Genomic DNA, 24,727 nt, shown 5'->3' on the forward strand with positions numbered 1-24,727 from the left:
AGATGTAAATATAATTGGTGGTAAAAACCTGTATCTTTGACAGGTTTCACAGGTTCGTTGGATGATGAGTGAAGTCTGCATCGTGATGAAAGCTTCTCAAATAATTTGAAAGACAAGGCTTACCATTGCTAAGATAACGGAAATTCCATTTTTTCGCTTAGAAATTATATTCATGTTGAACCCCATGCATCAATCCTGTTTTAGCATTATTGCTGCTCTGAAGTTTCATATACCTGTCATCTTGAATTATACATGACACTATTCATTTCTAGCGTTCTTCTTTTTTGCCAATTAGTTGCTCTAGCGTCAGCCATGTTTGTCATCTCGACTTAATCGAAATCTCGTCATTTCACGCGAACGTTGACACTTTCCAAATGCATCTGTTGGTAGTTGGACGCATGATGGATGATGTAGATAATTTGTGTGCATTGAGAGATTGTTTCTAGAGGTCGTAAAATGCATATTCGAGGTTTTTGTTGCTCTTAAGTTAGATGGCAGATACATACAGATCAAACTTAGTACCTATTAACTTACAGGATATCCACAATATAAGAAAATGGCAAGCATTTTAACATTTCAGCCTTTTAAACATCCATTGTTTCATCAGAATGGACCAACTCAGAAATTCAACTTCCGTGCTTTACGTGTGTCATCGCAGCGTCTTCGTAATGAATAAAAGTTTTGACCAATGAGAAGCGTCATGAACAATATCAACCCCAGAATGCAATGCAGTTTCTGAACTGGTCCGTTGAGCTAGGGAATGTAAAAAAGTCTTAGGTTGATCTACGGAGTGATCAATCTTCACAAGTATTTCACGCGAAAATTTTATACATGAAAGTCACGTGAAGGGCAATACACGAATTTCATGTCAAACTTATAATTTCATGTGAATGTCCGAGTATTGCTTTATGAAACTCACACTCTACATGATATATTACTGAAGATAGAACTAGATAAAGAAAAAACCAAAATTTTCCAAAGTTGAAGTAGATATAGCTCTTTGTACTGTGCGCGAAGCCGTCATGTTTTTTTTTGTTTTTTTTGGTGTAATATTGATTTTAATGCATTAATTCATATGGAGATACATTGCATTCTTATTATACATGCAGCAGTAGATATTAGGACACACAAGAAAAGAGAAATGGTAAATAAAGACTTTAGGCGGATGTATATGTAATAGATATAATAACCTCATGCACAAATCTACCTTTTATTTATGCCGTGTACTTCGTCAATTAGTGAAGGACCGAAGTTAAACAAAATATTTTATTTTAAAATTGGCATTCTAAATTTTCATCGTCTTTTGCTGCTGATTTTTTTTCTCTAAATAGAAACCACCCTTGATTTACGAATGTCTGGCATCAAGGTTCGCTTACATCATTATCACGTTCTTTTTCACAAACATGCGATGTATTCACGATTAACAAGGTGATTAACGTGTATATGTTGCACGTCCGGGGTTATCGTTCTTGTTCTCTGGCTGATAAATGTCATATTCACCTAAAACAATACGTGGGGTATCATGAAAGACGTAGTAATACAGAATATTAGGATTTTATTTGAATTTAACATACAATTACCGACCGTTCAAGACTTTGTATCATACAGGAGATAAGGAATGACACAAACGCCGTGCTCTCAAAATATTTCTGGAAAAGGTCGTCTGGGGATTTGATATAAAGATGAAATATGAACATTATGAGCAATAAGATCAGCTGCATATCATAGAAATTTATGGAATATTATGAATCAACTTTGAATTATCATGCATATAACTGCATGTCTACAAAGAAAAACTTATAGTATTGATATGATAACTAATATAATGTCTGCTGGAGTGGAATATAATCATTTATCAACCAATTTATATCATATTTCATTTAATCACAATTCATATAAAAACTGAAAAAAACGCTAATGATTTTGAACCAAGAACTTTCACGTGGCATACGTTGGGTGTCAAAGTGTATAATAGAGTTTTTAATACAATTGTTTTTTTCAAACTTATCAGGGAGATTTTTATATGAATTTTCCATGATACCGATAATAATTCGTGGTTAAAAATAATCTTAAGACTGTATACCGGTATTTACTATCAAAACATTTGAGCTGTCAAATCTGTCAATATATAGTGTGACTGTTGGTAGTGCCGTAAAAACAGGCAATATGATACCAGTGGACATAAATCAAAGACTTATCTGCAGCAGTATGTTATAATATTATTGCTTCCGTCGGAAATAATGTCTATTTACTATAACAGAACCTTACAATGTTATTTTCCCGTTCGACCAACCAGCAGAAAAAGCTTACACCTAATCGACGACGACGGCGGCATTTGTCAGGAGACGGAACGACGAAACCAAAACTACACTAGGATTTATTTCTCCAATCGACGAGACAACGGCGGCATTTGTCAGAAGACGGAACGACGAAACCAATACTACACTAGGATTTCTTTCTTTAATCGACGAGACGACGGCGGCATTTGTCAGAAGACGGAACGACGAAGCCGAAACTACACTGGGATTTCTTTCTTTAATTACACTCTAGAATAGCTTTTCTGATTTTGTTATTTCTATTTCATATATACGTGCGTTTAAGTGTTATAGCTAAGTACTATTACCTGTTGAAGATTTTCCCCTGTGAAGATAGGTCTCAAAATCTCACTAAACCTACAAAAAATAATAGTGTCACATAAATATAATTTCAAACAGAGCTACCCCATAAAGTTTCAGAAATGTGGTAAGTATCAAACATGTTGCACCACGCAATATAGAGATCAGAAAAGAAACCAGCATCGGTACAAAAAATTCGGGAAAAATACTCCAGACACAAGTCGCAATGAGCATGATATAAAGATGAAATATGACCGTTATATATGGTTTGATCTGTAGAACACATGCAGAATTACCACATGATATACTCATCATGGATTGGCCTCTGTATGTCTGCACGCAAGCTTTTACCAGTATTAGTCACATGTTACATGGTATGGTGGAGATTTTGTTGTGGTTAGTCACATGTTACATGGTATGGTGGAGGTTTTGTTGTGGTTGTTTCTTTTTTGTTGCAAGTTGTTTGTTGGTAGAATTTTGTGCAGCTACTATAAGACAGAATGTTTTAACACTATAAGACAGAATGTTTTCACACTATAAGACAGAATGTTTTCACATTTAAAAAAACAGCCTTAGAATGAACAGTTATTCTTAGTCTTCTTTTTACTTTTACCTTTTGTTTGACACGACTGGATCTTTTTTTAGAAATTGCACAATGAAGTGAATTATCCGTGATTCTTTTTGCTGAAATTTAGAATGGTATACATCTTTGGTTAATTATACTTTGTATTTTTTAATTATGACGGACCCCAACTTTCCATTTGACGAAGCTTGAATTATGATGGACCCCAACTTTCCATTTGACGAAGCTTTAATTATGACGGACCCCAACTTTCCATTTGACGAAGCTGTAATTATGACGGACCCCAACTTTCCATTTGACGAAGCTTTAATTATGATGGACCCCAACTTTCCATTTGACGGAGCTTTATGGTATTTCTTACGAGTGAGATCTTGTTGGCCAGTCGTTGTGTTTAACTCTTGTTTCGTTCTAAATATATATGAAAATTACTAGGTTACTCTTTGATAACAAAATAACGGTTGTTTTATGAAAAATGAGATTAACAATTATTAAATGTCTCAAAAATTTTTATTACATACACAGAATTTTTATTCCGCACTAGGATTTCAATCATTCAACAGAACTGGCTAAATTGTACAGGGAAATGAAAGGACGCACTCGAAAATTACTCAGAATTGTGTATAATTTGTACTCGTAGTAATTTCTGGTGCAAATCTGAAATTCTAGTTCGGAATAAAAAACAATGAAAATAAATTGATTTCGTGATAAAAATTTTGAGTTTGTAAAGTAGAAATTTTGAGTCCGACATAAAACATTTTGAGCGGGCAATTTACATCACATTTTATTCTAATACCTTTGACGACAACTGCTAAAAATGTAGATATGAAAGTTTTGTGCATTTTTGAAACCGGAAGCATCTATGGAAGGGTAATCAAGGGAACTAAGATTCTAGCGGAAATCAAAAGAATGTAATCCAGGGACAAAGACCAGATATGGAAAACAGACACACACAACAAAGCTAGAAAATAAACTAACCAAAATAATACGTACAAAGTAACAAAAGTAAATAGTTATAAGTCTACTACGGTTTTTCTTAACAACAAACTGCTTATATCTATAATTGCACGATGTTCTTATTGTACGTGTATGTAATGCTATAAGAACATTTACAAACAATGGTCATAGCATTTTCCATTTTACTAGTTTTTTATACCCACGAGTGTTTTTGTCCTGTAGTGATCGGAGGAAAAATATTTTACCAACTACATTTGAACTCGGCTTCCCCACCCTGCAATTGGCTTCAACGGACGAGAACAAGTGATCAATAAAATCTTAATAAAGAAGCCTAGAATAAAGAAGAGAAGTTAAAAGTCTCGTGGATCGTTATGGTGTATCCATCAGCACCATGAAAACTGATTTATTCAACGGGACATAGTTTTCCTTTCATCGTTTGTCTACCCCGGACTTGACTTTTTATGAGCAACTCGGCGGGTGTTTCTAGAAAAGCAGAGGACGCTTATCCTACCGGTGCACTTGGTCCATGTTCCCAGTTTTTAGTGGAGTCCGAGTTGCTCATTTACTTTTGTTACTTTGTATGTATGATTTTAGTTACTTTATGTTCTTTGTTGTGTATGTCTGTTTTCCATGTCTGGTCTTTGTCCCTGGATTACATTCTTTTGATTACCGCTAAAACCTTGGTTCCCTTGATTACTCTAATCGGAATACCATGACCATAATCTGCACACCACAGACTTTCTCTTTTGACTGTAGCCCAAAGTTTATCAGGTGATTTTGTTAGTACCCTCCAATTCGACTGTTACCCAGAGTTTATCTCTTAGGTAATTTTTTTATGACCCTCCAATTAGATTGTGGTCCAGAATTTATCAGTTAGGTAATTTTGTTATTCCCTTCAATTAAACTGTTGCCCAGAGTTTATCAGTTAGGTAATTTGGTTATTACCTTTCATTTAGATTATTGGCAAGAATTTATCAGTTAGGTACTTTTATTATGACCCTTCAATTATACTATTGCCCAGAGTTTATCAGCTCGCTGATTTTATTATTACCTTTTTTCATACGAGCCTATACCGGTATACTGGTTCCGATACTAAGTTTCTAAGCTAATAATCGGATATGATATCGTACACAAACCAAATACACGAAGGGAAAGTTCAACGCGCAATGCTTAATAGAATACAACTAGAGACTACCAGGAGCCCGAATCGCTCACCTGGTTAATTTTTTTTTAAATTGATCATTTCATCAATCGAAAGTTTCATTCTATTTATTATAATTTTCAAGATATTGACAGAAAACTGCAAGAAATGTTATGTTTTGCCTTTCAAGGGCAATAACTCTTATACGGAGTCGTCTGACAACTTTGATCCTTGGAGACTTTTGTAAGCCTTATAATAAGAATCATTTCAGCAATTGAAAGTTGAAAGTTTCATTCTATCTATCATAGGTTTCAAGATATAGACGGAAAACTGTAAAAAAGTCATTTTTCACCATTCAAGGGCAATAACCCTTCATGGAGTCGTCTGACAAGTTTGATCCCTGGAGACTTTTGTAGGCCTTATAATAAGGATATTTCAGCAATTGAAAGATATTGGTCAAACCTAACGGTTTTGGAGATATATGCAGACTACTATACGACCCCTAGGTTCTATATTTAGTAAAGGCGACCATGTTTTTTAACCGATCATAAATCCGAACATTCGTGTTGTTAAGGATACCCTAAAAACAAAAATACCAACTTTCATTGAATTCTGTACAGTAGGTTCTGAGGAGAAGATTTTTTAAAATAAGAACAGCAAAAAAACGTCCAAGAAAAGGGCAATAACTCCAACATGGGTAAACAGATTTCCACCAAAATTGGACCACAAATAGATCACATCATACTAAATACTTTTACCCTATCAGAATTTGGCGAAACCGAACAATTATGGAAATATATGCAAAAATCTGCTGTCTGACCCCTATGTTCTATTCTTAGTAACGGCGGCCATGTTTTTTAACCAATAAAAAATCCGAACGGTCATTTTGTGCAAGATACTCTAAGAAACAGTCATTATAAGTTTCATGCAAATCTATTCAGTAGTTTCAGAGGAGAAGAAGTTTGAAGAAATTGTTAATGACGACGATGACGATGACAACGGACGCAAAGTGATGGCAATAGCTCACATGACCTACAGCCACGTGAGCTAATGAAAACGGATAGTGTGATATGCTTCTTTAAAGTAGGCTTCAGGAGTACATTTTACCAATGATTTATATTGTAACATTTTCAAACACGATAAAGGTCATCATGTGTTTCTAAGGTTGTGTACAACGGAAGTTTCGTCATGTGCAAATATCGTTTGTTGCAATTGATAAGCGTAGAAATAAATCTCTATTTGCCTGAAGAACTAACTAAAGAATGTCTTGAAAGGGTAGCTTGGGGTTTAATATAGTCATGAATTTAGAACGATGCATATTATTTGATCAATCGGAAACGTTATGAAAAATGAAATTCAGTTTATCATCTTCAATTATCATGAATTCATCTCAAATGTAATCAGCAGTCGGAAATATTTTGGCAATTAAATTTACATATGAAATGTAGGCACAGACCATTTCTATTTCCATAGTGCAGCAACTATTCCAACTATTTCTTCTCTCTCAAACTTCAAATAACAGAATAACAATAACTCATTAATGGATTAATTGGAGATTTTTGATGGACAGTCATTGCAAACAATCTATAGAATCTAATTCATTCGAGAAGTTTATTTTAAATTACAAGGATATGCTGTGAAAGTGTAACGTTTAACTATCAAAATTGTAGGAACTGTTCGTCGAGTCCGATCTTGTTTCTTTGATTTCTTGAAATTTTTAAACGAAGTAATATGCAGCCAAAAACATATTAAATATATATGTGTGACAAATCGATATACATTAACAAAACGTATTTTTTGTATAAAAATAGTGAAGTTTGAAATGGATCTTTGATTATCTATGGACTCAGTCTTTGCGGCCATTAAGGTTGTTTAAAGATATATTACCCTGATGTGGATGATATACGCCCAACGCTTAAATACTTATCTTGTGTTAGGTTAGTTTTGTACTTCTGTTCTATGAAAAACTGTAGAAGTGCTTTAAACTTTAACAAACAGACCAGTATTGGTCTTTTGGGAATATAATTAAATGCGTTTCTATGAAATATTCATCAAGTCAACACTACGAAGTAATGCAAAAAAACCCATTCGTTTTGCTCGGAGATATACTAAGTTAAAATAGTTAAGAAGTAACGATTTTCTATAGTGGAATAAAACAGATTAAAACACATTGTCGAATGATTCAATAATACGAAGCCTAAAGGCAGTGATGAATATTATTAATACCAAGCTATGCATATTGGTAGTTTATTCCTTCTACAATTGCGATGGAATGTATTTTAAATTGCAGATATAATTCGATTCCATCATACCATTGTGTAACTAGCAAATACTGTTAACCCCAGGTACCAGACTTCAAAGGAGATACTCGACCCGAAACTCAACATGCATTTGCTACTTCAAACACTCAAATCCAATAATACGACAAATTTTCAATTCATTTAACAAATAAATGATGGCCGAAATGTATTAAAAATTACAAGCTTTTCACATTACAAAAAGTCTTTAATATGAATATTCACTTTTCCCTGTTCAAAGACAAAGCGACATTTTGATTATTGAAAAAGCAATATAGAGCGAACGATTAATACGAAACGTATATCTTTATTATGGCTTTTTCAGGAAACTCCGTCGGAATAATCATATTTGGACCGTTATATTGCTACAAAAATGTTCGATGGAATGGATGCTTCTCAATTTACAAGGTGCTGTTGGAGAAATAAAAAGATTTTATTCACTCTAGTTAATTACAAGTCATGTTGAGCCACCATTTGCAATGTTGCATCTCGGGGAGAAAAGTAAAACACAGCAACACTTAATTTGACACAAAGTCATCACGGATTTCACACTAATGGCTAATGTTTTCTATCTCAACATGAACAAATGATGTTCTGAATCAATATAAACTTTATTATGTACTTTAAGGCAGAGATCCTCTGAAAGGTAAAATGTGTGACAATGAGAGATGACATAGAAAATCAGAAACAAAATCTTCCATAAAACTAATTACAACTTCCTGATTACCAAAAAAAAAAACAAAAACAAAAACAAAAAAACAAAAAACAAAAAACAAAACAAAACAAAAACAAAAAACAAAAACAAAAAAAACCAAACAAAAATATGTAATTGTCACAGACTAATACTTTGTTGATCTCATTTAAGTATAACACACAAAACAACTCTCTGGACCTGAGAATACTAAAAGTTTAGACATCCCAGTGTAGTGGAGTCTCTGGACCTGAGAATACTAAAAGTTTAGACATTCCAGTGTAGTGGAGTCTCTGGAACTGAGAATACTAAAAGTTTAGACATCCCAGTGTAGTGGAGTCTCTGGACCTGAGAATACTAAAAGTTTATCCCAGGGTAGTGGAGTCTCTGGAACTGAGAATACTAAAAGTTTATTCCAGGGTAGTGGAGTCTCTGGAACTGAGAATACTAAAAGTTTATCCCAGGGTAGTGGAGACTAGTGGATACTACATAAATCAGTCAACATCACTAAATGACCGACATTCACATCTGTACAGAGGCAAGAATTGAATAGGTAGAATTTTTCAATTAAAAGTCATTATCTTGACGAAGCCATCAAAGAAAACAAATTATTTATGTACCCGATGAATAAATCAATTCAGAGGATGGGAACACAGGTCCAGTGGGATTAAAGATACGATCTAAAATTCAGTCAGTGACATGCCACCAAGTCGTCCATTGCCCCCAAACACTGAAAATCTGCGATCGTACAAAATCTTGGTTATGCACTTTAGGCTATATGGTTACTTTCTCTGAGTGTTACTTCATCTGGATATGTCAGATGCCAGTAGAAATACTTTGCGCCTGCTTTACTGTTTTGTGTAGCATTAAAACGAAAAATGATATTATAATCTTCAGATATTGAGACTGGTGCCAATTTAAAATATCACTGTACTAGTTTTGAAATGCATCTTACCTTTCCGCCGTAGTTGAATAATACAGTGAAGGTACTTTTAGTCGTGGAAATTAATTTTTAATCCACATGCTTACCATTCATGCTGATGCCACTCCCATTATTTTATGTTAGTTCATATTGTAAGTGCTTTAGGTTGTTTTGTGATGTCTTGTTTTCCTAGTCATCTTTGTTTTCTGTTCTCGCGTTCTGGCAATGCATTGGAATTTAATAATGTAATTGAAATTGTCTTTTATTTTTGATGCTTCGATGCCGATATTGTTGATGTTATTATTAGCAGTGGATTGATAAATTCATGAAAACCATTACAGAATCTAAGTATATATTGACCAAACAACGAACTGGTACCTAACGAACAACACATTACAACAAATCCAAGGCCATGAAAAAGACAAAATAATATAAAAGACAATTAAACATGAGAAACGAACAGGTACGAACACTGAATGTTTTGACATTAAACTCCAGTTAGTCTCTGGTTGGCGAGTATACACGCCGAAATGAACATGAGACCATCGCCTCATCAGATTTGATGCCCGAAATCCATCGCTTTTTTTCATGCTTAACTACCATTGGTTGTTTCTTTTCTCCCGTAAACCACCTTTCCAATAGTTGTTCATATATCGTATTTGTAGTTGGGGTGATATACCCCAAACCCCATGCACCCCACCACCCATCAACCAAAATATTCTTTTAGGTACCATTATACTCCTATTTACGCGATATTTTGTTGCCAAAATATCAGTTGACGCATTTTTGTATTTTCGACCACTTTTGATGTATCGTTGAGTCAAAAATCAATTTGTAAATGTAAAAAGTAAAATCACACATATATATATATCACCACACAGCCACATGACTCAGCTTTTTAATGGTACCAAGAAAGTTGCGGTGACCCTTACGGTTTTGAGTTTAATGCAAAATAGTTTACAGTATCTTATGAAAAATCACAACAGTTTTTTTTTAAATATATTCTTTAAATGTCACAATCCCTACAGTATTTATGCTTTAGTGAAAAAAAGATAATTGGTATTTTCTGTTAGTACTATAACAACCGACGCATCTGGGAATCTTTTGTTGAATTGTGCCGATTTTCATAGTCAAAATGTATCAAAAAAAGCTAAAAATGGAATTAAGAATTTTCCATAAAGAGTCTACAACTCTACAAATTATTGAACGACAGAAAAGTCTCCAAGTTGGTATCATTTGATTGATTCCACATCAGGGAAGCTCAATAAAGTATTTTTTTTTACTAAATAATTAAAAAAAAAACTAACTCCTAGAAAATAACTGCTCAATGCAAGCGCTTAGTTTTTTGTTTGGGGGTTACAAAAATTATAATGAAATAAGAAGATTTTCCAGTATTTCAGATTTCATCCACTATTGTCATTTTTTTCAAAATACCGTAGATTAAACGAACTTTCATATATAAAGTACCTTTATATAGAGTACATTTATATAGTTCTTAGCTTTCAAATGAACCAAAAAGTAATACATATAGGAATTTTTTCATGTCTATTTATGTGAAATATTGCCGCACCTACTCTTTCCCCAACTTGCTATTTTTTCAACAAAGAATAGAAGAGAATGGGCACTGTTGTTTTAGTCATCCATGAATCTAACATATCCGACCATCTCAGGTCTTTAATTCCAAGTTTTAAGATGGCAATAATGACCTTATATTAAAAGGGGAATTTTCAGAATTTCTTATTTTCTTCCATTTCACTTGTTTTTTTTTTTCAATCAGGGCACTTTTCAAATACCATACTTTAAAATAATGTACGTTCAAAACATTATACAGCATGTAACATCTATTAAAGCCGTCGTGATAAATAATTGAACAAAGTCTAGGCCATTCTGACAAAAAGGTACTCTTACCCCGCTAAAATTGTCCACAATATGGAAGAAAATAATCGTTTAAAATATATAAAAACTGTAGATAATACTCATTGTGCATTTATGATGACATTATCTATTACATATCATCACTGCAGAAGTTTTATGGTCATCATCATGAACTCGTGGATCCTTATGGTGTATCCATAAGCATCATGAAAACTGATTTCAACGGGTCATAGTTTTCCTTTCCTCGTTTGTCTATCCCGGACTTGACTTTTTATGAGCAACTCGGCGGGTGTTTCTAGAAAGGCATACGTTTACCCTACTGGTGCACCTGGTCCATGCTCCCAGTTTTTACTGGAGTCCGAGTTGCTCATTTGCTTTTGTTACTTTGTATATATGATTTCAGTTACTTTATGTTCTTTGTTGTTTATGTCTGTTTTCCATGTCTGGTCTTTGTCCCTGGATTACATTCTTTTGATTACCGCATAACATTGATTCCCTTGATTACTCGTCCAAGACAGGTGCTCAATGATTATTAAGGACTGAAGTCTTCAAAGTCACTAATCGTCAGATATTCCTGGCAACTGATTTCGGCTTGCTTTCAACATCCGAAATGGTACAAATGCGATATTCTCAAAAAATGGTTGACTTCCGCAATAATCTTGGTTCCCTTGAAAAATTATTCTTTCGTAACCGTGATGATCCGAATGTTTTTTTTCAATCAAAACAACTATTAATCAGGAAATGCGGGTAATATTTTTGTTTCCATTGTTTTACCGGTCTTTGGGTCGCTTATGATATTGACCATGGGAACCAGATGATATAGTCAATTGCGACGAACCCCTGTGACTGAATCGGAAATTGGGCAATGCTGAATGGTAACAGATCATTTCAGCTTTTAATGTAAACTTTCCGTTTTCACAATAAAAGCAAAAAATATAATAAATGCTATAGTTTGGTAGTTGACATTGGTCATCTTTCTGTAATCCTGTTCAGAACTATCAACATTATAAATCATTAATTGAAAGTGAAACCAGATTGAAGACAAATTAGTTCTGAATTATGAATCAGTTAGAATGTTTAAAGAGTCAGAAAGTTTTAGTGTTAAATCTCATTTGGTCACAATTGTTTTTTTTTTGTTAATGTGAAGCCGGTTCGAGCTGTAAATTCTCTTGGTTCAGCTTTAGTTAAATAACGAGTGTCTTATCCTAGGAATGATTTCTCTTGATTTCATTTAAAGGTATGCTGAAATATAAAAGTTGTCTACATATAAAAAAGGTATTTATGGCTGCATTATATAATTAGTTCATAATTCCTCCAATAATTATATCTGCAAATCAAGAAGATGTCAGGACTGGTAAGGTTTACTCACAGTTTGAGAGAAGCAAAATGAAAACTATTAAATTTGATGTAAACATAGGAAGTTAAACCAAACAAATAAAGAACAACATTATCGTTTTCCTTAAAATCTATAATAAAATAAAAAACTTAAACAGTTTAGCTGTTTTAGTTTTACATTATTTAAAGCATGCAACTACGTTGGCAATAGTGTAGTAAAGAGAATACGTAATAACGTTAAAGTGCAGTTTCAATGATGTGCTTTGCCACAGGGCCTTAATTAAATTTTCAAACTAAGTTCTACTGTAGTGGAAATTCTGTGATTACTTAGTTTAAAGTACACCTTTGATTTTGCATTCTTTTTCAATACTATGAATTCTACAAACAGTATGAGGAGCAAATTATCATCGATTTTTCATCAGTGAACAATTGTTCATGACAAGTTTGTCATCAAGTCCGGAATGAAACAATCCAGATCCGATTCTGTGAAGACGAACGATTCCGTTTGTCAACAATAGGATATCATGCCGCATAATTGTAATCCAATATGTCTTCATTTCCCGCCAATTGTCAGGAACCTTACTAAGACCCATGGGTAATTATTGATGAATTATACAATCATCGGTATCTTTGGTTTGTGTTTTCGCCAATACAATTTAATTGTATTCAACAGTTGATGAATATGCGTAGGAATATATGAAGATCTACAATGATATTAGCGCCATTTTCGTTTGCTTTTTAAGTCAAAGATCCCCTTTGTCAGTGCGAATTTGAATTATTGTAAACTTCGTGCATTGCATTTATTGCTATTTTCAACCATAAGTCTCTTATTGTCTGGGGCGGTTGGAATAATTTGACCATTAAGAGACAATTATCACATTTTGTCTTGTCTGTCCAGAAATTTTAAACATTGGTCTTTTTGTCTGCATGGTTTTGAAACATTTGATAACCTTTGTCTGCTACCTTGTATTCTTGAACTCTAAGATCATTGAGTGATTTTGTTTCATTGTCTAAGGCGGATCAAGGGAATCAAGAATCGAGCAGAAACCCCAATAATATAATCCAGTGATGAAGACTAGACAGGAAAAACAAATACACAACAAAGAAAATGTCTTCTTCAAAATAACACGTACAAAGAAACAAAATCAAATAAGAAATTTGGACTCCACCAAAAACTTTGAACATGGTCCAGGTCAATCGGAAGGATAAGTGTCCTTCGATCCTCCAGAAACACCCGCTAAATTGCTCATAAAATGTTAAGTCCGGGATAGACGAAAGAGAAAAAAAAACATATATCCTGTACATGTAATTCCTTTCTTCCGTAGAAATTATTTTACCAATTATTATTTTACAATATGAATGCAACCTGTAACTGTTAAATTCTATAGGAATGTTGATGATAACGAAAAACATGAAATATTTAAAAAAAAAAAAAAAAAAAAAAAAAAAAAAACTTTCAAGGAAACTGGTACCGTTGTCGCAAAGCAGAATTGACTTTTAATTATTCATGGAATATCGACAAAGAAATGCTCATACTGCCTTGCATTATTTGTCTAAGTAAAAACCTCAAGCTAATTACTGTTCTATCAATGATGCAATAAGATCAAGAAACGTCTAACCCATCACGACAATCTACACAGACAATTTATAGTTCTCTAGAAAGACATAACTCTTGTCGGTACTGATCTTTAGAAATAAGACTTAGCTACCTTTAACTAATAATGTACTTGTATAAAAAAGTGAAAGTACAGTTGATTAAAATCGTGATAACACGAAAACTACGATTTTTATGATGACGTTAAAAAATCCAATTGTGTATGCATCATACTATGGTACAGTGCATTAATTATTTTGTTCTTACCTTTTGAGAATTTTAATAAATGCAAACATTTATCCTAAAATGCAGTTACGAGTAGAAGTCAGTCAGAACAAAATTTCAGTTGCTGTTGGCTACACTGACACATATATAAAAAATGTATCAATCAGGTTAACAAATCGTATTAGTAAATCAAATATACAATATAAAAAATCAAGTCATATTTAATAATAATTACAAAACGAAATTTCCAAAATCTTATTGAAAACCAAAGAGACAAATGTTGAGTGGAAACTATGCTTATGTTTTTACTTTTCAAATAAACATAATAGCATGATAAACACCATTAAATTCCGGATTCCTACGATACTCTGTTGGTGTATCTTACAAATCAGGACAAAATTATTCTGATGTTTCATCAGCTCTTTGTCCATCTTCATAGGGCTGACCAACTGTTATTCTTGTTTTTGCCTTCTTGTGAAATAGATTGGAAATAAAGAGACAAAACAATAATGACTCTCTCATCAATTATTGACTGTACACGGTCTAGGGAATCATTTAACTGTCTTGTATTTTCGTTTAATTAACAGCACACCACTAATTACATTTCTTTGCCTTTCACCAATTATTGATGTAATAAGGAGGGACAATTTCTGACAAAATCAATTCGGTTATACCGACAGATTTATTGTCGTCAATGCTGTAACTTTCTCATCGTCTATTACTACATGTATTATGCATATTTTGCGATAGACATAAATATTACTTTAGGAGCTTGTGCATTTCAATTTTGTGTTTCTAAAAAAGCAGAGGACGGTTTCCCTTCCAATGTACCTGGTTTATTCTCTCCGTTTTTGGTGGAGTCAGAGTTGCTTATTTGCTATTGTTTCTTGGTACGTGTTAATTTCGTTATTGTGTGTGTCTGTTTCCCCAGTCTGGTTTTTATCCTTTGACTATATTCTTTTGACTTCTTCCCGAATCTTGGTTCCTTTGATTACTCTTTAACATTTAATACCTTTCTGTGGTGTGACTTAAAGTACACTATCCTTCGTGGTTGTAAGAAGCGATGGTTAATACAAAAAGAACTTAATGAAAAGTTACTACAAAATGGTTCATACTTAGTGCCCTGAACCAATGTAGCAATATGAAAATATTGTTTTTTTGTAAAGGAAAACTATTGACCAAACTTTACGACAAACGTGATGACTGTTCATTCAAAAATTGTCAACTTTCCTTTCATCTGTGGCAACATCCCTTCGGCTCCTGCATATCACAACTCATACGTTATGCCAGAGCTTGCCGAAACTACGCTGACTTTTTGTATCGCGCTAGAACTCTAACGAATAGGCTTCTGGAACAGGGTTATGTTGCTACAAGATTGAAGTCATCACTACAGAAGTTTTATGGTCGTCATCATGAACTCGTGGATCGTTATGGTGTATCCATCAGCACCATAAAAAACTGATTTATTCAACGGGTCATAGTTTTCCTTTCCTCGTTTGTCTACCCCGGACTTGACTTTTTATGAGCAACTCGGCGGGTGTTTCTAGAAAAGCAGAGGAGCTTACCCTACCGGTGCACCTGGTCCATGTTTCTAGTTTTTAGTGGAGTCCGAGTTGCTCATTACTTTTGTTACTTTGTATGTATGATTTTAGTTACTTGATGTTCTTTGTTGTGTATGTCTGTTTTCCATGTCTGGTCTTTGTCCCTGGAATACACTCTTTTGATTACCGCTATAACCTTGGTTCCCTTGATTACTCTTTAAAATGTATTTTAAAATTTATTAATTTTGTGTAAAATGTAATTCGCATGTTTTAGACAGATGAAAAAAATGAGGATCGTGAAATCCAATCAAACAAGAAAACACACAAAACAATAACCAAAATCAAAAACAAAAACAAAACAAAACAAAACAAAACAAACAAATACAAAAAAAATAATAATATCAAATGAATAAATAAATAAATAAAGAAAAAAAATTTTATGTTAAAATAACTAGGTTACGGATTAAAATTTATTCCAATTAATATTCCAATGTCATACTAAATATTGTGAAACGAAGGTCAATCTATGAACAACACATCACCACCAAAACTGTTACAAAATACGTAAAACCAGAACGGTAAGAGTTTGTGATGCAGTACTTTACTTTCTATGACTGAATAATTTATTTATTTTCAGTACTACAGAAGTAAAGTCCAATTACTAATTACTTTCATTCAAGAAGTCTTTAAATATCTCGTCGTCGTCGTCGTCGTAACTGTTGTATAATGTTATAGTTTTAGACTATCGTTTTAATCTAATTTTCTTATTGTAGTTGTATAATGAGTTTCATGGTCTCCTTACCTGCTAGGAATCAATTAGGCATTTAAGGTTAACTGGATTCTAAAGCAAATCGCACCTTGTTATCTACCCATCAAATCATTTTATCAAGATGAACATTTTTGACGTTTGCGGACATGACAAAATTCTCTACAAACTTGCCAAACGCTTGTCATGTAACTACATTAATAATTGTTATGTTGTGCTCAAAACATTTTGATTCAATGCATTGTTTTCCTTCTATCCAGTAAATTGCTTTACGATAAAATTTCAAATATTATTTTGTCGCAAGATAAACAGAGAGCTATTGAATTTAACAGTAGTCAAAATAAAGTGTTTCCTTCAGAAAAGATTTAAATGTAATTGAATAATGATTTAATTTCGATTTTGTCAGGTGAAAATTAATGTTATATGTAGCGAAAGGAAAAATAAGGATCAAATTTCATGTAATCCCTTATTATCCAGCCTTGGATTGACATGTATAAATAATTAAGTCAGCATTGTTTAAAATAAGACAGGTATATCAGTCATACATAAACAATATAAAAAAGAAACATGACCAATGGCGAGCACAACGCTCACAAAATGTAATTCCAATTTCCGTATTAGTATCGAGTTTTTTTTTATGTGTATAGAAGGTTCAAAGGGATATCAAAAATTAGGTAGCATTGTAAATGTCAATAATTTGATAGACAAAGAAAACAAACCAAAGAGTTTGATTTTGATTTTTTTTTATATAATTCAGTTATGTAGCAGTGAGATTGATAGATACGTATACATTAAACCTAATATGAATTGATTACGAAAAATATGAAAGAATGAGCACACTCGATGCATCTATTAAAGAAACGTTGTGAACTTTCGGTTATCTTTGATTTCAAATATTTTTCTTCCGTGCCACACTAAATTTTATGTTATTGTTTAAGTAAACAAATTAAGATCAAATGGCCTTATGAAGATATCCGTTTTTTTGGTTTAATATCATGACTAAGCTTTGTTTATTTTCTAAGAAAAAAAATAGTAGATGCTGTATGATTGCCAATGAGACATTCGTCCACCAAAAACCAAGTGACCAACAATAAAACTGTACAGGTCACCACATGGTTGTCAACGACAACCACTGGACTACAGGTTCATGGCTTGGGACAGGCACATAAAGCATGTGTCGGGATTAAATGTTTTTAAACGCTCAACCATCCCCTGATGTCTTGTTATTGTAGTTATTTGGAGATCTTTTTTCTTATTTTGTTTTATTTTTTATATATTAATTGTTGTGCAATTCAATCGATTCTTATTTATCAACAGTAGATACAATGAATTATAACTATGCATTGGTAGAATATTGCCTCCAATCAACTGTCTTATAAGTTTAATACTATGCATTTTTCATTTGTAGCCCCTGTCTTCCCTCTCTTAAGGAGGAAGATCAGCAAGGACCCTTTTGGCCTCATAATTTGGGCATTTTTTGAAAATTTGATGAAAGCTGATTTCAAGGTAGTAACAGTTTAGTAAAATGGTCGCAAACACTGAATATAAGATGTTTTTGACGATATTTATGACGTTAATGCTTATTAAAAGTATGAATATATGTAACTTTTACAAAAACCTTTAACTTATAACATTTCTGAAACTTTAAAGATGGTTTTTTGCGTGAAACGGGAATGGGAAAACATCTGTTGACTGAAGATATTTTACACGAGTTGTAACTGGCAATTATACACAAAATGTATAAAGCACGAGAGTCAACGCACATGTGGCCATTGATAAAAGAGAGAAAAACTGCACAAAATTCGGTGCTTCCCAGCCTTTTTAACAGATTTTCCCAATCTCAGCCAAGTTTGAAGGGCATATACGACGATATAAATATTATTATCAAAAATTATTATCATAAAACAATCAATTGAATTATAAAACACATCAAAGAGCTGGAGAAACAAGATAAAATTTTCTTTGTTTTTGGGGCAAATTTTTTCCCTTACCGTACCAACTTCTTTGTGAACAACTTGCATTTGTTTCATTTTCAACAACCATGGGGACCATTTTTGTGACCAAAGTTAAGGTATTCAGTGGGCATACTGAAGTCATTCAGATTCAAATGATAAAGTTGTTTAGATTTCCGAATCCTGATATTAAGCCCTGATATGTGAGCTCCGAGTGCTTCATCGTGTGTGTCATACAAACCACAATATGAATTTTAAGTTTAAATTCTAAACTAGTCATGTGTTCTCAAGTGTACCCAGATGTAATTGAATTACTTATGTTCAAAAACATGCCTGTGAAAATGTCGTGTCAGGTAAGTCAGGTGTAATTGAAAAATATATTGTTCCGAAACAGACACTCACGAAAACCCACTCAATGGGAAGGGTAGATTCTATTTACCACAATTGTTGATATTCAATTAAGAACACAGGTAATTGAATTAGCAGAAACGCAATCTACCCAGTTGAATAACACGGGTACCAGCGATAAGGAACAAAAACATTTCAGTCTAGAATTATTTAACAGATCAAAACAAAAAGATAAACCACAAGGCATAAAGTACGTTATTATCTGATATACTTTGAAGGTGTGATTGGTAATCAGATAAGTTATTTGTAATAAATTGATTTCATTTTCTTTGTTTCAAAACAATAAATGAACATTGACCAATAATTGTTTAGAATGTCGACCAAACTGTAACGGTCGTAAATTTTAGAAAGATAGACTTTGGAATTTTCGTTGTTTCAGAACAATGTAGAATTGGTAAATGAGTTATGTCAGCAAAAACCTTTGAATTCAGTTTAGAAATATGGAATCATCAAGTCGAAGGACTAATTTGAAAATTAAAATTTGTGTGAAAATGTTTGTAATTGTGTTATAAATAGCGTAAATATGTATCATAAGCGTAGGTTGGATAAAGTTTCCGTGACTGAGCAAATCGAATAGAAAGGCATGCATAAATACCACATTGATTTAATAAAACAATATTTTGATATGATAAACTTGTTTGTCTATAAAATATTTGTTTTTACATAACTCCGCGGCAAGTGATAATTGTGTGTTCAGTAACATATAGGAACAAACAAAATCACGCTTTCTACAAATCAAAGGTACGAAAGTGATGACTTTAAAGTTTAAACTTGCAAATTATCAATGTTTTTAATTAGTGTATTGAAAGCTTATTTTATGATATATGTATAGTCGAACTTCACGCGCTCGAACTCGGATGGCTTGAACACCCGGGATTTCTGTAACGCAAGTTAAAATACAAAAGTTTTCTCCTACAAAATCAATAAAAATAACCATGGATTTCTCGAACACAAGTTTTCTCCTAAATAATCAATATAAATTACTAGTTGGAAATGAATCTTTGAGAATAACCCTTACTAACTCGTCACCCATTCTGTCAGCTTGGTTCATAAAAAGGTATGAAAAACTGACACCCTATCAATAATCAAAGTGTCATTTTAGTTGATTACAGGTAATATTAAGGTCATCACTAACTAGTGAGTTTTGCTGATTGAAGTTCGAGAACGAATATACAAATTATCAAAGCAATAACATATTTTACTCAAGCAGACACAGCAGATTATGCTGATATTCATCAATGAAATAAGAGCAGACCAACCAAATTTTGTTGAACATTTCATATGCAAAATGATGATTTTAGCAAATAATATATGATATAGAAAGAAATATGAAATATGAAATTCATACATACCATTTTTTGCAATCTTGTCATATGAACTTTAAACTTTTGTTTGTGTATACCCTTTATCTCTATGAATGTTTTTTCTTAATACAAACAAAAGCATGTATTATTTGATATATAAATCCCCAAAAAAGCAAACAAATATATAAAAATTAAAGTAACATAAAACATACAAAAACAAAACAAACAAACAAACAAACAAACAAACACCAAACATACCAACAAACAAACCACAAAACAAAACAAAACAAAATTAAAAAAATAAAACGTACAAAAAAAACCCATCGAATTATAAACACATGTATAATATAACTATCGGCTAAAACATGACTTAAAATGTTAACTTAGAAAAACAAAGAATTCATTCGTGACCGAGTATATAATGTGAATTACTCCGTTTGTGTGGACAGAACTAAATTTAAATGATTTAATTTCATAACATGTGAAAATATTGTTTTTGAAAATATTTCGTGGGTTAGCATGTGATGATAGTAAAACTTGAAAGGTAATTGATGATGTGGATATCCAACTTTATTTTGCAAGTAATTATTTATTTTGATAATTGATAACTGATATTTAATCAATAAACAGGTTAATACATTATTCAAATTAAGAGATTATTTTTCCCTTGTTTGTCTATAAATAAAGATGCTAAAATAATCACATAATTTGTAAAGAAAAATAACATTCTTATTAGAATAGCGTAAAGGATGTAACAAGAAAATGAAAGATTCGGATTTGACTAAACAAATGTCCAACATTTTTATACAATTACATATGTCTCATTCTCCAGTGTAGTAACATTCAAACTAATAAATTTGATCGATATTTATTTTGAAAAAATGTGAAAGGGGGTTTAAAAAAGCTCAAACTTATTTGGTATCAAGTGATAATTTATTTGTTTAAATTTATTAAATTATCATTTCAAGTATATAAAAAATGATAAAATTAGAGCAAGTCTTTGAAGTGTATTCAAACAAGACACATTCTACAGTATTGCGTAACCTTGTCTCATAAATTCTACACGTTTATCAGTATATTCTTGTCTGGTCGTATTTCATATGTTTGTGCATGTGTTTCGTATTCCAAGTATTAAAAGTAATTGATGTTTGTTAACCAAAAACGATGAAAAAAATCTCTTAACTGCTTAGTCAGTAAGATCAGGAAAAATTATCAATTGTATAACAAATCATAAAATATATTTACAAACAATAAGTTAATAAATTCGTTTCGGAAAACAATTAACTTTATCAATTATCCATATGATTCAACAATACAATTTGACTGTCATATTACGATTAATGTACAAATTTATCTTAGAAATATAATATGTAGAAATAGTTCTAAGGACAAAAGTCACGACGTTAGCTAAACGTTATATTTATGAAATTGAGTAATACCTTTGAAGTGCTGATTAAAATAACTATAAATAATTCATATTTAGCTAATAATTTCCAGCTTTTTGCGAAGTTGTCACATAAACTGATTAACTTTTATCGGTATAGTCTTGTCTGGGTACTTCTAATAACACTATGCATGTGTTTCTTATTCTGTAGTACCAGATACAATTGATATATGTTCCCTTAAATGATTGGATATTCGTTTATTTCACCATTTTGGACACTTTATCTGCGTGAAACAATCTCTTTAACTGTAAAACCAGAAACCGTAGAGGAGATAAAGGAAATTTGATAACTTAGTATAGAACTTACTGCAAGGCTACTGTCTGGCTCAAAGTGAAATTTATGGCCTTTTTGTTCATAAGATACATGGTTGCACGTAAATTTGACAGCTTATAAATCATTAAGCCCACCAGTTATCTCTTTGCATTGGTTGGTGTTTTAAAATACATCAGCCACCCTCAACCATAAATACAATTCGAAAAATTGATTTGTAAAATTTTGCAGATTTATTTATTATTCATCTCACTTCTTGGTGTATGATCATAAGTTTGGTATTTCAGTTTTTTATGTCCTACATACAAGGGAGGGAGGTTTGGTGCCCTGAAAAACCTGGATTTAACCCGACATTGCGTTTAAAATGCTTGTACCAAGTCGTGACCATTGCGTTCCCAGCTCCTCCGGTGGTGTAATATCTATTTTGGCAGATTTGTTTTTGTCTTGACTGGATTATAGATTGGATTAGTGTTTGGTAATTTTGTTATTATCCTTATTTAGCCAAAACACAGCTATAAACATATTATTATGAATAAAAATATTTTATCAAGATATGATCAAATGTTGGATTGTTATCAATTTCTATTGCAAAACCTAAAAATAAAATGTGAAAAGCTACCATTATGTCCAGGTGTGTAGGTGATGCAGCAAATTTCATTTTCATTAATTGATACAAAACGTAAATATATTTTAATTTCTTGTCACTTTGTTTTTTAATACTTTAATATCCCATCATGCATGTGGATTGATCCTCATTGTAATACTCACATCCAATAAAACTAATTAAACAGTAACAAACTTAAACGAAACAAAACAGAAATGTAGAGAAGAAATTTAAAAAAAAATTCTCTCTCTCACATACAGAGAGAGAGAGAGAGAGAGAGAGAGAAACAAAATAATCTAAAAAAATATTCAGTAAGTATTGAATGTGTATATGAAAATATTTTTGAAAAAAATACTGTGATATTTCAGCCTTAAATCTTATTTTTAAGTGGGCATGCATGCATTAACAATGTCCAAGTAAAGTTCCCGTTGATTTTCAATGAAGTCCTCAAAAAAGTATAGTACATTTGATACCTTTATAGTTGAATGTTTGTTTGTTTGTTAGGGTTTAACATCCGAGCTGCAATATTTCAGCTATATTCAGACGATGAACATGAAATTGATGATAAAATGAACAACATGAAATGATGATGAAATGAAAAAGGGATGGGACATAAGGATAATGGGGTCGACAAATTTTGATTGCCAGTGGAAATAGGGGGAGATGGGTAGGGTCGGGCAAATTAGCCTCCTGTGGCGGAGCCCTATGGTTCCTACTCCGGGAGAATACCACAGTAGGGTTCTTTAACGTGCGAGGAACGTGGCATCTTTCCCAACATGGTGCACCACTATGGTTTGCGGTCAGGTTTTCCGTATTATAGCCTGACAACCCCAGCATGTAACACGCCAGGGGTACCCAATTCTACCACCTAGGGCACACATCCCAGTTGCTCTGTGGGCAGAGCGCCCTAACCCCCGGCTAGGGTTCCGAAAAAAAAAGAGATAAAAAATTAAAAGATTTCCATAACAACAAAATCGCCGAATAGTAGTCCGATCCATAATCAAGTCAAGTCCAATATATATCTGACAAAGTACATATTACACCACCGGGACGACTGGAACCGCAATAGTATTGCGTCATAATTGGCAAATCAGCGGTAACATCAGCACAAAGAACAATTTACAAGAAAAAAATATATATTACTCATTATTTCAGAAGAAACTGAGTATTTTTCATCCAAGGACTAATATCTTAAAAAGGATTTGGTAAGTGACCTTTTGAGACGCATTTCTTCATACCCCAGATTCAGGAGACTGTTATGCAGATATTTATTGTGATGAGGAAAATAAGAGTTAGTACTTACTCTAGTGTAGCGAATCAATTGTGAAATATAAACACCATATACAGGAGATGAAGGTATATTAATGCACAGGATAGGAAAATTTATGATATTTAAATTCATCTCTTTTATCATAATTCTTAGTGCTGAGATGACCACTGTATTTGTGACCAAATAAAAATAATATTCTTGTATGTAAACAATGTTTATTAAAAAAACCAAACCATGTGTTTTGATCTATTTTAAGCGGGCGTGTGCTGATCTTTTTAGAATAGCACCCACTCCCCCCCCAAAAAAAAAAAAAAAAACATGGATTGAACACATGTCAAACTGAAACTACAACAAAATCACATTTTTTCTTTTTTTGTTCACAGATACCATGGCTATTTTTTTTTACCAGATAACTTCTACGATGAAAGTGGCAAAAAAATGCATCAAGGGTAGAGAAAACTTTTTTAAATACATGATCATGTTTAGTAAATGGTTTCAGATTGGAAAGATTTTAGAAACTTGTTAATCTAAAGTCTGATGAAAATCTGTTTTTTTTATTATACTAAAGAATGAAATGGACTATATTATGAAATTCAAGAAATATTTTATCCTACGTGAAAAAAGAATGTGACTTATTAAATGTATTGAGTTTTGTTGTTTTTATTTGAAAACCTTCTTCACATTGTACATTGTTCATAGGACTCAACATTATACAAATGTCCTTTGACGTACAAATTACAACTTGATCAAGCTTATTCTAGACAACAAATTGTGTACAAAATGAAATTAATGAAATTAACAGCTCTGTACAATTTTCTGTACACATTATATTTTGTTTAACAAGTTTCTTTATTATATTGACCTTGTCAACTGACCTTAATAATGGTCCCAACCAGTTTCTGAAATAGGCTTATTTACAAAAACAATTTAAATAC

At 32.5% G+C, this 24,727-nt stretch overlaps 1 protein-coding gene across 1 annotated transcript; it reads right to left on the reverse strand.

Annotated features, from left to right (window-relative positions):
• Positions 1-761: 761 nt before the first annotated feature.
• LOC148602198 (uncharacterized) lies at positions 762-22,272 on the reverse strand. The gene is made up of 5 exons (XM_088554468.1): positions 22,266-22,272; positions 21,955-22,034; positions 3,229-3,299; positions 2,624-2,672; positions 762-1,500 (listed from the first exon to the last, which is right to left on the reverse strand). The coding sequence occupies exons 1-5, from the start codon at positions 22,270-22,272 to the stop codon at positions 1,396-1,398; spliced, it is 312 nt and encodes a 103-aa protein (XP_088410594.1). The 3' UTR covers positions 762-1,395.
• Between the last annotated feature and the right edge of the window lie 2,455 nt (positions 22,273-24,727).

The sequence above is a fragment of the Perna viridis genome, chromosome 12, assembly GCF_037379345.1.
Source record: "Perna viridis isolate PV_CMFRI_1.1 ecotype Kerala chromosome 12, ASM3737934v1, whole genome shotgun sequence".
Classification (NCBI taxonomy): domain Eukaryota; kingdom Metazoa; phylum Mollusca; class Bivalvia; order Mytilida; family Mytilidae; genus Perna; species Perna viridis.

Excerpts from the sequence above, each read along its gene's own strand:
- LOC148602198 (XM_088554468.1), bottom strand. Across the intron at positions 3,300-21,954 it reads AGCCAGACAGTAGCCTTGCA|CAAAAAGAATCACGGATAAT; the intron begins GTAAGTTCTATA and ends TCTAAATTTCAG. Across the intron at positions 2,673-3,228 it reads CCAGTCGTGTCAAACAAAAG|GTTTAGTGAGATTTTGAGAC; the intron begins GTAAAAGTAAAA and ends TATTTTTTGTAG.